Source organism: Otolemur garnettii, unplaced genomic scaffold (assembly GCF_000181295.1).
Source record: "Otolemur garnettii isolate 467f Iridium unplaced genomic scaffold, OtoGar3 scaffold00058, whole genome shotgun sequence".
NCBI lineage: Eukaryota > Metazoa > Chordata > Mammalia > Primates > Galagidae > Otolemur > Otolemur garnettii.
Window position 1 is genome coordinate 1,419,609 of NW_003852453.1, and position 12,441 is coordinate 1,432,049.

At 48.6% G+C, this 12,441-nt stretch overlaps 1 protein-coding gene across 1 annotated transcript in view; it reads right to left on the reverse strand.

Moving 5' to 3' along the window:
- The window catches only part of ABCC11 (ATP binding cassette subfamily C member 11), a 70,367-nt gene that overhangs the window by 8,899 nt on the left and 49,027 nt on the right, over nucleotides 1–12,441 (reverse strand). Inside the window, exons 21-25 of the mRNA XM_003792596.3 lie at nucleotides 11,116–11,342; nucleotides 10,875–11,012; nucleotides 8,954–9,140; nucleotides 4,595–4,684; nucleotides 3,274–3,463 (exon numbers count right to left, since the gene is read on the reverse strand). Coding sequence (XP_003792644.1) covers nucleotides 3,274–3,463; nucleotides 4,595–4,684; nucleotides 8,954–9,140; nucleotides 10,875–11,012; nucleotides 11,116–11,342 — 832 coding nt within the window. The remainder of the gene's footprint in view (nucleotides 1–3,273; nucleotides 3,464–4,594; nucleotides 4,685–8,953; nucleotides 9,141–10,874; nucleotides 11,013–11,115; nucleotides 11,343–12,441) is intronic.

The window sequence follows — 12,441 nt, forward strand, 5'->3', positions numbered from 1 at the left end:
AAAAAAAAAAAAAATAGAAAACTATAGACCACCATTCCTTATGAATATAGATACAAAAATCTTCAACAAAATACTAGCAAACCGAATTCAAGATAGATAATCCACCATGATCACATGGGTTTCATCCCAGGGATACAAGGATGTTCTGAAATACAAAAATCAGTGCCCAGGACTCACCACATAAACAGAAACAAAAACAAAGATCACACAATCATCTTAACAGATACAGAAAAAGCATTTGATAAACTCTAACACCCTTGCATGATAAAAGCCATGAACAAATTGGGCATAGGAGCAACATACCTCAAAATTATAAAAGTCATATATGATGAGCCCCGCCCCCAGCTAACATCACACAGAATGGGGGGAGTTGTTGGCATTCCCAAGAACTAAAATAAGACAGAGTTGCTCACTGCCACCTCTTCTATTCAACACAGCATTGGAAGTCCTAACCAGAGCAATCAGGCAAGAAAAAGAAATAAAGGGCATTCAGATTGGGAAAGAGAAGGTCAAACTATCCCTGTTTGCTGATGATGTGATCTTCTATCTAGAAAACGCTAAATACTCCTGGAATCAATAAATAAATTCAGCAAAGTCTCAGGTTATAAAATCAATGTACATGAATCAGGAGCATGTCTATATACTACCGTGTTTCCCCGAAAATAAGATGCTGTCTTATATTTATTTTTTCTCAAGAAGATACACTAGGGCTTATTTTCAGGGGATGTCTTATTATTAAGTATAATATAATAATCTACATTTACTCAAATACAGTTAAGTCATCTTCTTTTGAAACCTGACGGGGGAGCCAACCTTGTTGGTGGGGCTGGTGCTAGTGATGCGTGAACTTGTTTCCCCTAGCCGTTTGCATGTGCACAATAGGATGCCTGCGACTGGGGGTACCACACATGCACCCACACAAATGTGAATGGCTCAGAGACAGGAGCTGCGGCATATAAAAGGTATCCCAGTCTTACTTACCGCTCCACACCAAAATGCATGGCATGGCTATGCAGGTATGCTGCATAGCCACGCCCATCACTAGGTCTTATTATCAGGGTAGGGCTTATATTTAACAAATGCATAGAAATCCTGCCAGGGCTTATTTTGGGGGTAAATCTTATTTTGGGGGCAACATGGTAATAAGAGTCAAGCTAAGAGTCTAAAAAAAAAATTCAATATCATTTGCAATAGCTACAAAGAAAATAAAATTCCTAGAAATTTACTTAACCAAGGAGGTGAAAGATCTCTACAAGGAGAACTACAAAACCCTGCTGAAAGAAATTACAGATAGCACAAATGGGAAAATATCCCAAAGCTCACAGATCAGTAGAATCAGCATCATTAAAACATCCATACTGCCCAAAGTGATTTACAGATTCAATGAAATCCCTGTTAAAATACCAACTGTCATATTTCATAAATGTAGAAAGAATAATCCCAATCTTGATTTGGAACCCAAAAGAGCCCAAATAGCCAAAGATATCTTGAGCAAAAAGAACAAATCTGGAGGCATCTCATTATCAGACTTAAAACTATCCTACAAGGCCATAGAAACCAAAACATCATGACACTGTTATAAAAGTAAGGACACATGCCAGCGGAAGAGGATAGAGAAGCTGGAAAATAAGAAACCATCTCCCTACCACCAACGGATCTTCAACAAAGCAGACAGCAGCACACACTGGGGAAAGGAAGCCCTATTGAATAACAGGTGCTAAGAAAATTGGATATCCACACGAAGAACAAAACAGGACCCTTGTCTCTCACCATACACAAAAATTAATTCAAAACAAATCAAAGATTTAAATATAAGGCACAAAACCATTAAAATTCTAGAAGAAAACATAGGAAAAACTCTTCTATATGTTGGCCTAGGCAAAGAATTTTATGGCCAAGACCCCAAAGGCAAATACAGGAACAACAAAAATAAGTACATGGGACTTAGTTAAATTAAAAAGCTTCTGCACCACAAAGGAAATAATCACTAGAGTGAATAGACAACCTACAGAATGGAGAAAATATTCTCAAACTGTAGTCCAACAAAGGACTTCTTTCCAGGGTCTACAAAGAACTCAAACCAACCCCCTAAAGTGGATAAAAGCTAGGTGTGGTGGGTCATGCCGGTATCTCAGCACTCTGGGAGTTCAAAGGGAGAGGATCCGTTGTACTCAGAAGTTTGAGACCAGCTTAAGCAAGAGCAAGACCCCATCTCCATTAAAAATAGAAAAATTAGCTGGGCATTGTGGCAGGCGCCTGTAGTCCCAGCTACTCAGGAGGCTGAGGTCAGACAATGGCTTGAGCCCAGGAGTTTAAGGTTGGTGTGAGCTGGGCTGATTCCACGGCACTCTAGGTAAGATGACAGAGTTAAGACTTTGTCTAAAAAAAAAAAGTAGGCAAAAGACATGAACAGAAATGTTTTGAAAGAAGATAGACAAATACAAATGGCCCACAAACATGAATAATGCTCAACCACATTAATCATCAGTGAGATGCAGATTAAAACTGCAAGGAGATACCACCTTACACCTGCTGGAATGGTCGTTGTAAAAAGTCAAAGCGCAGTAGATGCTCCTGGTACAGATGCCAAGAGAAAGGAACACTTTTACACTGTTGATGGGACTGCAAATTATTACAACTTCTATGGAAAACAGCATGGAGATTCCTTAAAGAAACAGACCTACCATTTGATCCAATGCTGGGTACCCAAAGGAAATAAAGTCATTTTATATATATAAAAAAAAAAAGACACCCTCATAACTTCATTCACCTTTGCAAAGAGGTGGAATCAACCTAACTGCCCACCAGTTCATGAGTGGATAAAGAAAACATGGTGTATTCATACCTTGGAGTACCACTCACCCATAGAAAGGAATGAAATTACACCATTCACAGCAACTTGGATGCAGCTGGAGACTGTCATCCTAAGGGATGTAGCTCAGGATGGAGAAGTAAACACCGTATGTCCTGCCTAATAGGTGGGAGCTAGATGATGGCAACGTGGGCACAGAGTGATATAAATGACATGAGAAACCAAGAAAGAGATGGGATGGGATGGGATGGGGTGGGGTTGGGAGAGGGATGTGGAATGAAAACTTATCTACTGGATGTAATGGACACTGTTCTGTTGGGCACACCAGAGGCCCTGACTTAAGCATTATACAAGGTATCCACGTAACAAAAACACTTGTACCCTGTTATTATTTTAAAATAAAAATAAAGACACCAAACCAGGTCTGGCACCCAAAAGCCCAAGGAGAGAGCTCAGCTCACCAGAGCCTGTCCTTCCCACGATGCCCACCACTTCGCGGCCATGAATGGTCAGGTTGATGCCATGAAGGACAACGGGTGTGTTGTCTCTGTATTTCATCTCATAGTCCTGAAACGTGATTTGTCCCTGCTGTGGCCATCCAGGGGGACAGCTTGTGCCTTCCACGTGTAAAGGAGCCTCAGAGACACACATCTTATTTTTAAAGAAAGAAAAAGAAATCAATAGTTAGCATCAATCTCTGCCCACCACCTGTTATCATCAACCTCTGCCCACCACCTGCTGACCTGCCGGCCTCCAGCTGTGGGGCATGTGACCCACCTGGCCTGCCCCGCACCATTGTCAGCCACCGCTGTGTGATCAAAGGAGAACCCCAAGAGGAGCATCAATCCCCCCACTCACCTGATTCACACCCATATAGCCAGCCGCACTAGTAACCTAGAGCACGTTTTCTAATTTATTCTGATTTATTGCTCTAAAGCAATTAAATCCAGAATAATGACCAAAAAAAGCATCCCCCCAATGGGGTGCCTTCTGTAGCTCCGAGCCATGGGCAGACTTTATCTTTCTCTATGCTTGTCCTGTGAGATGAGCCTTTCTCTCTCTTTTTTATTTTTTATTATATTTCTTTTTTCTTATTTCGTATTATTATAGGGTACACATGCTTAGGTTACAATGTTTGCATTTATTAGAGAAGGTCCCTGTTGTAGTTGTGCCCCCAGCCAGGAGGTGTGCCATGTTCCTGTTGGGTGGAAGCCCACCAATCTCCCCTCCTCCCCTTTCCCCCTCGCTCTTCCTCTCTCCTACCTTCCCCTCACCCCCTAACGTGAATTAATTAAATTGAGTTTTTCCCTTGTGTGGGCGTGTATGAGTGGGTCTACTGGCTTCATGTTAGTATTGAGTGTATAGGATACTTGCTTTTCCATTCTTGTGATACTTTTTAGATGCATTTCCCAGGCAAGGAAAGAAAGACTCCAACAGATAAAACAACTTGCTTAAGACCCCGCGGTTCATGAGTGGATGACCTGGGACTCAAACACAGATCTGCCAAACCCCAAGCCCACCACTCCATACTGAGCAATAGGGTGTATAGAGAGGAAAGATTACTAGGGAAGAAGCAGGCCCATCAGCTGCCTGTCACCGCTCCCCACCACCTGGAAGCAGGCCCACCGGCTGCCTGTCACCGCTCCCCACCACCTGGAAGCAGGCCCATCAGCTGCGTGTCACCGCTCCCCACCACCTGGAAGCAGGCCCACCGGCTGCCTGTCACCGCTCCCCACCACCTGGAAGCAGGACCACCGGCTGCCTGTCACCACTCCCCACCACCTTCATGTATTTCAGCATCCTCTCGATAGCTGTGAAGTGCGCCTCTGTCTCTGAGCCGATTCGAGCAGTGGCCTGGAAGTTGGACGCCAGCTGGAAGGAAGGAGACGCGTCAGGAGGTCAAGAGGCTGCCGGGGGTGTGCTCAAGCTCTCAACACTCCTGAAAACCGCTGGTAGCATCACCCTGAGTGGCCCCTCTGATCAAGACAATTTCCCAGCTCAAATGGAGCAGAGCCCTCTCAGCCCACTTTTGAGTTCAGACGCAGCTGTGGTGGGCAGTGCAGGGTGAGAATCCCACTGGACGCCCCTCCACCTCAAGTGCCCTCTCCATGTCTTTCTGCTCAAAACCTGCACCCACACCAAGGAGCCCACTCAATCCAGGCACAAGTGCTTCCCAGAATCCCCGGGTAGCCGAGGTTGAAAACAAGCTTCAGCTGATAGGGAACAAGAGCAGGCAGATAAAGACGCCCGTCTCTCAGCCTTTGGGGACACAATCCTGGGAATTTCTCAAATACCCCTTTGGGAGAGCCCAGTAGAGTGAAGCCCTGGTGACCTGGAGCAGGTGCCTCCATGGCCCTCTCGTGTGAATTTCCTCTTCCCTGCCTCCCTCTTCCGCTCCCTCTGTCCTGTCTGCTGGGAGCGTTTCCCCAGATGAGCTGCCTGTACCGAGTCCTTGTTTCAGGCCCTGCCTTCAGAGAAACTCAGGCTACAGGAAGCTAGGGACACTGGGGATCTAGGGGCACCCTCAGTGAGGAAACTGGGGTGCAGAGAGGGGACGTGACATACACAGAGTCATCCTAAGCTGGAGGCAGAGCTGCAGTGGAGACCCCCGTCTTTATGCTCCTTTACCCTGATCCAGGACACGGCAAACAGGGTATGCAGAGGGTGCAGGGTAACAAGTCCATCCCAAATTCCTTCATCAAACTCCGCTGGAAGGCTTTGTGCCCGGTGCTGGGCCAGGCTCTGTGTTACAAAGTGCGGCGGACACAGGCCCTGCCCTTGAGGAGCTCCCGACAGGCTGGGTAGTAAAGAAAACCCCAGAGAGCGATGGTGCAGAGGACACTCTCCACAAGGAAGTGGCCCCAGGAGAGGCTCCTGCAGGAATTGGTGCTACATGGTCGAGGAGGGGTAAGATTTAGCAAGCTAAAGACGGGTGGAGAAGTGTTTGGCCATGGCCCAACAAAGAGTGTGGGAAAGGGAGGAGAAGCCCTCTTGAGTCTGAGAAGGTGGCCAGTGTGGTAGGAAGGCACCAGGCTGTGCAGGAGGCAGGGGGGCTGGAAGGCCGGCTCCCGTCCTGTCCCCCTGCTGGCTGGACACTGCAGGTGTTCTTGCCAGCAGGCCACCATCACTGTCAGGTATCTGGCAGCCTGTGCTTCAGATAGCTCGGCTGATCCAAACCAATCGTGGCAATTCCACTCCTGCCCATGGTTACTTGAGGTGCGGACCCACGACACAATTCTGGCCAATGAAGCATGAGGAAGTGTCAGATGGGAGTATTCTGGGAACTTTTCTTTGCTCCTAAGGACACATGAAGAAAGTTATCTCCTCTCCAGCCTCTGGTTGTTAGTGTGTGAAGATGCAAACCTTACGTCAGCAACAGCCACCCGATCATGAGTATAGGTAGCCCTGAGAAGTGGCTAGGGACAGAGCCAGGCTGTGGGTGCCAGTGCAGAAAGATAAAACAGTCATGGGTTCATGCTGGGCCACTAAGTCCGCCAGCTGAGAATGGCCTTCTCCCGGCCTTCTGCTCACATCAGAAAATAAGGTCCATAAATAATTAATCAAAAATAAAATAATAAAATAAAATAAAACATTTAAAAAACAGAGACTTTAAAAAAATAAATAAAAGTTAATTGCTGAGAAAAAAATTTTTTTAAATAAAAATAAGGTCCCATGGGGGAGAGGCCCCTGTGAGCTGGGTCTTCGGCTGCTAGACGCACCTCTGACGTGCACTGAGAAATCTCTTAGGTCTGCAAAGCAAGACGGTGTGTGATTTTTCTTCCCAAAGCTTGAACGTATTTTCTCAAATCTTCGTGCAGAAGTCAGCCAGGTACTGGCTTGACCAGAGTAGAAAGTGCCGCTGGGGTCAGGTTTGGTGCACAAGGAGACAAGAGTTTCTGAAGGTTTCTGAACGAGGCAGTGACAAGATAAAAACTCTATAATTAAAGGTTGCTCTAGTACAGCGATTCTCAACCTGTGGGTCGTGACCCCTTTGTAACAATGAAAATGCATTGCAGCATTAGGAAGGTTGAGAACCACTGCAGTCTAGTGAGAGTGTGGAAGGCAGGATGGAAGGTGCTGAGGGGCTGGGAGGCTGGGAGGCTGTCACCCAGGTGGGCATGTGACGCTGGAGCAGGGCAGCAGAGCCTGAGAAAGGAGACTGAGCTTCCAGGGCTGTTCTGAGAGGGGATCCCCGGAGAGGTGAGCATCTGTCCCCCCCTTGCCGGACGGTGCATGACCCTTCCCCTCAGCGGTGAACTCTGGCCTAGGCCCTGCAGCACCGGGGGCTTTCTGAGCCTCAATAATTTCAACCCCCCCTGAGACACTGGCTTGGTGCCTCTCCCCCAGAGTTCCAAAAGGCTTGGGAGCAAGTCTGCACTGAGACCCGCCGCTGTCTGAGTGTGTGTATGTGACAGAGAGAGAAAGGGAATGTGGCCACTATGGACGCAGCTGTCTCTCAGTAGCCGTGGGAACACAAGAGGTCACTAAACTCCCTGAGGTTCCTATCTGTAAGACAGGACAGCCAATTTATTGTTGTAAACTGAGCATTTAGTCTATTCTGGGCAGGCACCATTCTAGATGTTTAACATGCATTAACTCTCCCGTTTACACATAATTCTCACAAGGCTATGATTTCAGAATTTTTACTATCACCCTTTGACAGATGAGGAATCCAGACACAGGCAAGCTAACAAACTTACTCCAAGTCAACACAGCATGCAGAGCCTGCTTTGAACCTGGCCATTCCAAACCACACATTCTTTTCTTTTCTTTTTTCTTTCTTTTTTTTTTTTTTTGAGACACAGTTTCAATCTGTCACCCTGGTAGAGTGCTGTGGTGTCATAGGTCACAGCAACCTCAAACTCCTGGGCTCAAGTAATCCCCTTGCCTCAGCCTCCTCAGCAGCTGGAACTATAGGTGCCTACCACAACACCCAGCTAGTTTTTCTATTTTTAGTAGAGACAGGGTCTGGCTCTTGCTCAGGCTGGTCTCAAACCTATGGGCTCAGGAGATCTACCCACCTTGGCCTCACAGAGTGCTGGGATTACAGGCATGAGCCACCGCACCCGTCCTGAAATGAACCACATGTTCCTAACCACCCTGCCGTGTGTCCTGCAGTGCTGTGGTGAGAGGCGGGTGGAAGAACCCAGGGCAAGACCTGGTGTGGCACCAGCTCCCAGTAAACCCACCACTGCTGCACTCGTCAGACACCTATCTGAGTGTGAGGCTTGCAGGCCCAGGGGGAAGCTTCTGTACACACACATACAGGAGTGCGTGTCTACGCAAAGATGCGTCTACTGCAGGGGCTCCCTGAGAACCAAAGGGAGCCCCTTTTGCATACCCCAAAGCACCTTGCCCTGAGAACTAATGGAGCCCAATGGGGCACACATGAGACTCCAGGCCACTTAGAGAGAAAGCCACACAGCCGCAGAAGAGACACCTATGAATAACCCAGCCAGGGTGCCTTCACGGACAGCCCTGTGCTGGCTCCTGTGGACGTGAAGTGGCCAGCCACTCCCTCCACACTCTCCCCCTGCCTCTCACACCCCAGTTGCTGGGCAGAGGAATTCAGGTGGTGAGGTACGTGGATCGCTATATCAAAATCTCCTAGAGAATCTGTTTCCAAATTACATTGTAAGAGCATGACCCAGGGCCTGACTCAGAATCTCTACGGCTGTGCTCCCAGAGCGTGGTCCCCTGTCACCCTCCCAGACTCAGGCAGGGGCCCAGCAGTTTGCTTCAAGTCTTGCTCTAGGGAAGGGGCTAGAAACCTCAACCTAAGCTGTTAACCACCTTCCCGGGTGAGGCAGAAGTTTGGCAACGCAATCTAGGTAAGAACAAAGCAAGAGGTCAGGGTTCCCATCCCAGCTGTATACCCCTCCGTGTGCACAGTCCCTACCCCATCTGGGCCTCAGTTTCCCCGTCTACCCAGTAAGAACGTGGGGTGCTGTTGCCTGTCGGCTCCCTTCACTGCAGTGTTCTATGGTGCCATTAAATCCCTCCACATACGGACTGCCCAGTTTAGAGGTGCTACGGGAAATGCAGCGAAGTAGCCAAATTCAGGAGGCTCCTGAGATCCCACAAGGCCACGGGCCGAGGACAGGCCCGGCTGGGAGAGCCCTCGGAGCCCAGCACACTCACCTGCAGCAGCAGCCCGATGGCCATGGCTCTGTAGGATTGTGAGGTAGAGGAGATGTCAAAAGCCAAGAACAAGGCCACAGCCAAGGTCAGCAGGTTGATCATGATCTCCAGCCGCAAGGCCGCCCACCGTGTGGATGCCAGAAACAGCAGCTGGTAGTTGTTCTGGGTGTCCGTCAGGCGTTTAAACCTGAGGAAGAAAGCACAGCGTGAGACCATGGTGTGACCGCCCCAGGGTGGCCCGGGGCCAGATGCTGGGTGCTCCTCCAGCGTCCCCCCACCCCCACAGCAGGACTTGGGTCATCTCCAGGGCTCTTCCCAGTCCTTTTTTTTTTTTTAATTAAATCATAGCTGTGTACATTAATCCAATCATGGGGCACAATGTGCTGTTTCTATATACAATTTGAAATATTTTCATCAAACTGGTCAACATAGCCTCCACGGCACTTTCTTAGTTATTGTGTTAAGACATTTATATTCTACACCTAGTAAATTCCACGTGTGCCCTTTCTACGTTGTGGATTTGGGTGGGGGTGGCCTGACCCCTAAACTCTGTGACTCATCCAGGGATGGAGGAGTCACCCTCATTAGACTAAAGAGAGGGAGTGATTGCCAGGATCTGTGAGAGGTGCAGGGAGGGGATTAGTGGGACATCTGAAACTACCACTCTGCTGGTAAGAGGGGAGCCTGGAGCTGCCAGGGAGTCTCCGAGAACTTGGAGGTGAGCGGACACCGTGGAAGGCAGAGCAGTGAAACAGTGACAAAAATATATATATATATATGTCCCCATCTCAGAGTCTTTGCATTTACTGTTCTCTCTGCCTGGAAAGTTCTTGCGCACATATTTCCATAGTTCAATCCTCACTTTATTGAGACCTCTGCTCAGGGTCCCTGCCTCTGAAACCTTCCCCAGCAGCAGCTCCAATCCTACCGTGGTCCCTTTCTGTCCTCTGGCCTGTTTTACACCTGGGGGGTGAGGGGTGGGGATTGTGTCTGTCTTGTCTACAGCTGTATCCCTAGTGGGTGCTGGGCGCATGGCAGGTTCTCGGGTGGACTGAACTAATGAGTTGCTCCAAGACCCCTCAGTCAGTCCTCAGAGCTGCGGTGCCACAGAAAGAGCAGATGCTGCGGTTCAGCCCGTGTTCCAGGGCTCTGAGCAGATGCTGCGGTCCGGCCCGTGTTCCAGGGCTCTGAGCAGATGCTGCGGTCCGGCCCGTGTTCCAGGGCTCTGAGCAGATGCCATCGCCCAGATGTGTGCCCACTCCGTGTCCAGGCTTCAAAGCCAGCTCCAATGACACTTCCTATCCAAAGCCATCCCTGATTCCTCCCCCCACAGGCCACCTCCTTCCCCTCAGAACTCCCAGGCAGCGTATCTGCTCCTCACCAGGCCATCGTTCTTACCCAATCCTGTGTCACTACAAAAATACATGCCCATGGCTCTGCTCTTGCACCAGGGTGTGAGCCCCACATGAGTGAAGACAATTACAAACAGGTAAGTTTAGGTTACACAATTACCCCTCAGAAACAATCCTATGTTTCAAAAAACATTCAGAAGGCAAATCTATCCATATAAGCAGTACATGATTTAGGAAGCTCTCACTCCTTATCATTTCACTAAGATTAGTGAAGTGAGATTTCACTAAGATTTGTTTAGAAGTGAAAGAAAAAAGTATCATGCAAGATATATTTACATAATAATCCATCTTATTAAATATATGTACACATAGGTACCCAAGTATACAAAACACCCACAGGTCTTTATAGGTTATGCGCATTTTCCGTAGCATTTACATTTTTGTTTTTCATAAACACTATCTCACAGATGAGGTTGGAGCAGCTCAGAGAACTAAATGGAATAGAATAATGTTCTGTATGATCCCACTCCCACCGTCACCCGTCATCCTCCAGCAGCTGCAGAACTCACCGGTTGAAGAAAGCTTCGGTTTTTTCGTAGACGTGGATGGAGCTCAAGCCGTGCAGGGAGGTGAGGATATGGGAGAACACAGGAGACCGGCTGTAGCTGTCCAGCCTCTTAAACAAGTTGATGACTCTCCTGAACACCCTGTATCAGGAATCAAGGCGCACGACCTGAGCCATCCACCTCGGGGACCTCCAGCCAGGTTGGTCCAGCCACACACCTACCCTGAGTCACGGAAGCTACTCACTTATAATAAATGAGGCAAAAACCCATCACCACGGCTGTGAGCAGCAGGACGTAGGGAGACAGCATGACGATGAGCAGCAGGATGGCGATTATCAGCAGAGACAGCAGCAGGAACTGCTCGGCAGCCACGGGCAGGAACTGGTCCAGCTCGTCCAAGTCGCCCGCAAAGCAGTTCAAGAGTCGGCCTGTTGGGGTTGTGTCGAAGAAACTCATGGGGCAGCGGAAAACCTGTAGGGACACAGAGCAACCCAGACGGTGAGAGGTGAGAGCCAGCCCTGCTGGGAGTGGTGGAAGAAGCCTGTTCTCCTGGGCTCCGGGGAGCTGCAGCTGCAGCCGGAGGGGCCTCCAGGGAAGAAGTACAGCACTGTAGCTAAAAGCACGGACGGGCTCCGGACTTGGCTACCTTCTCTACCAACTGCTGTGTGACCCTGGGCAAGTTACTTAACCTCTCTGATCTTGAGGTCCTCATCTGTGAAGTGGGGATGATAATGGTGCTTCACAGAACACACCCAACACCCCTGAGCTGCACAATTCAAAGGTGTGAATTAGCTCTCACAGAGCTGTCACTGAGAGAGAGAGACAGACAGAGAGGATGCACGAGCATGCTCAGAGCAGGGCCTGCTCCCATGCTCATTCCATCACTGCCAGCTCTGTTCTTCCCTACAGCCGGGACCACTTGCACTCGGGATTGCCAAGGATGAGTAGCTGCAATTCGACTGAAATCGCACAAGAGTCGGACTCTAGGATCAAATGTAATCATAACTGCCTCTTCTTAAAGGTGGCACCCCAGCTTGGTCTCTAAAACCAGCATTCGTGAGGCCCTTTGACAATCAAAGCACATTTCTTTTTCCTTTCTTTTTTTTTTGAGACAGAGTCTGACTACGTCACCCTCAGTAGAGTGCCGTGGCGTCACAGCTCACAACAAACTCAAACTCTTGGGTTTAAGCAATTCTCTAGCCTCAGCCTCCCAAGCAGCTGGGACTCCAGGCGCCCACCACAATGCCCAGCTATTTTTTTGTTGCAGTCGTCATCATTGTTTAGCTGGCCCGGGCCAGGTTCAAACCCACCAGCCTCGGTGTATGTGGCTGATGCCATAGTCACTGTACTATGGGCGCTGAGTCAAAATGCATTTCAATAAAGCCAGAAAGGGACTAGAAAAAGAAAAATATTTTAAATGTGAAATATATTTTCTAATGGAAAGAAACTTGAACATTTCTCAAAAGTAAAATTACAAAATGCCCCTTGGAAGCCTGGACACTGTGTATTTCAAGACTCTCAGACACCACCTGGCTGAGGGCCGGCACCACAGGCCTCAGGCAGAATTTCT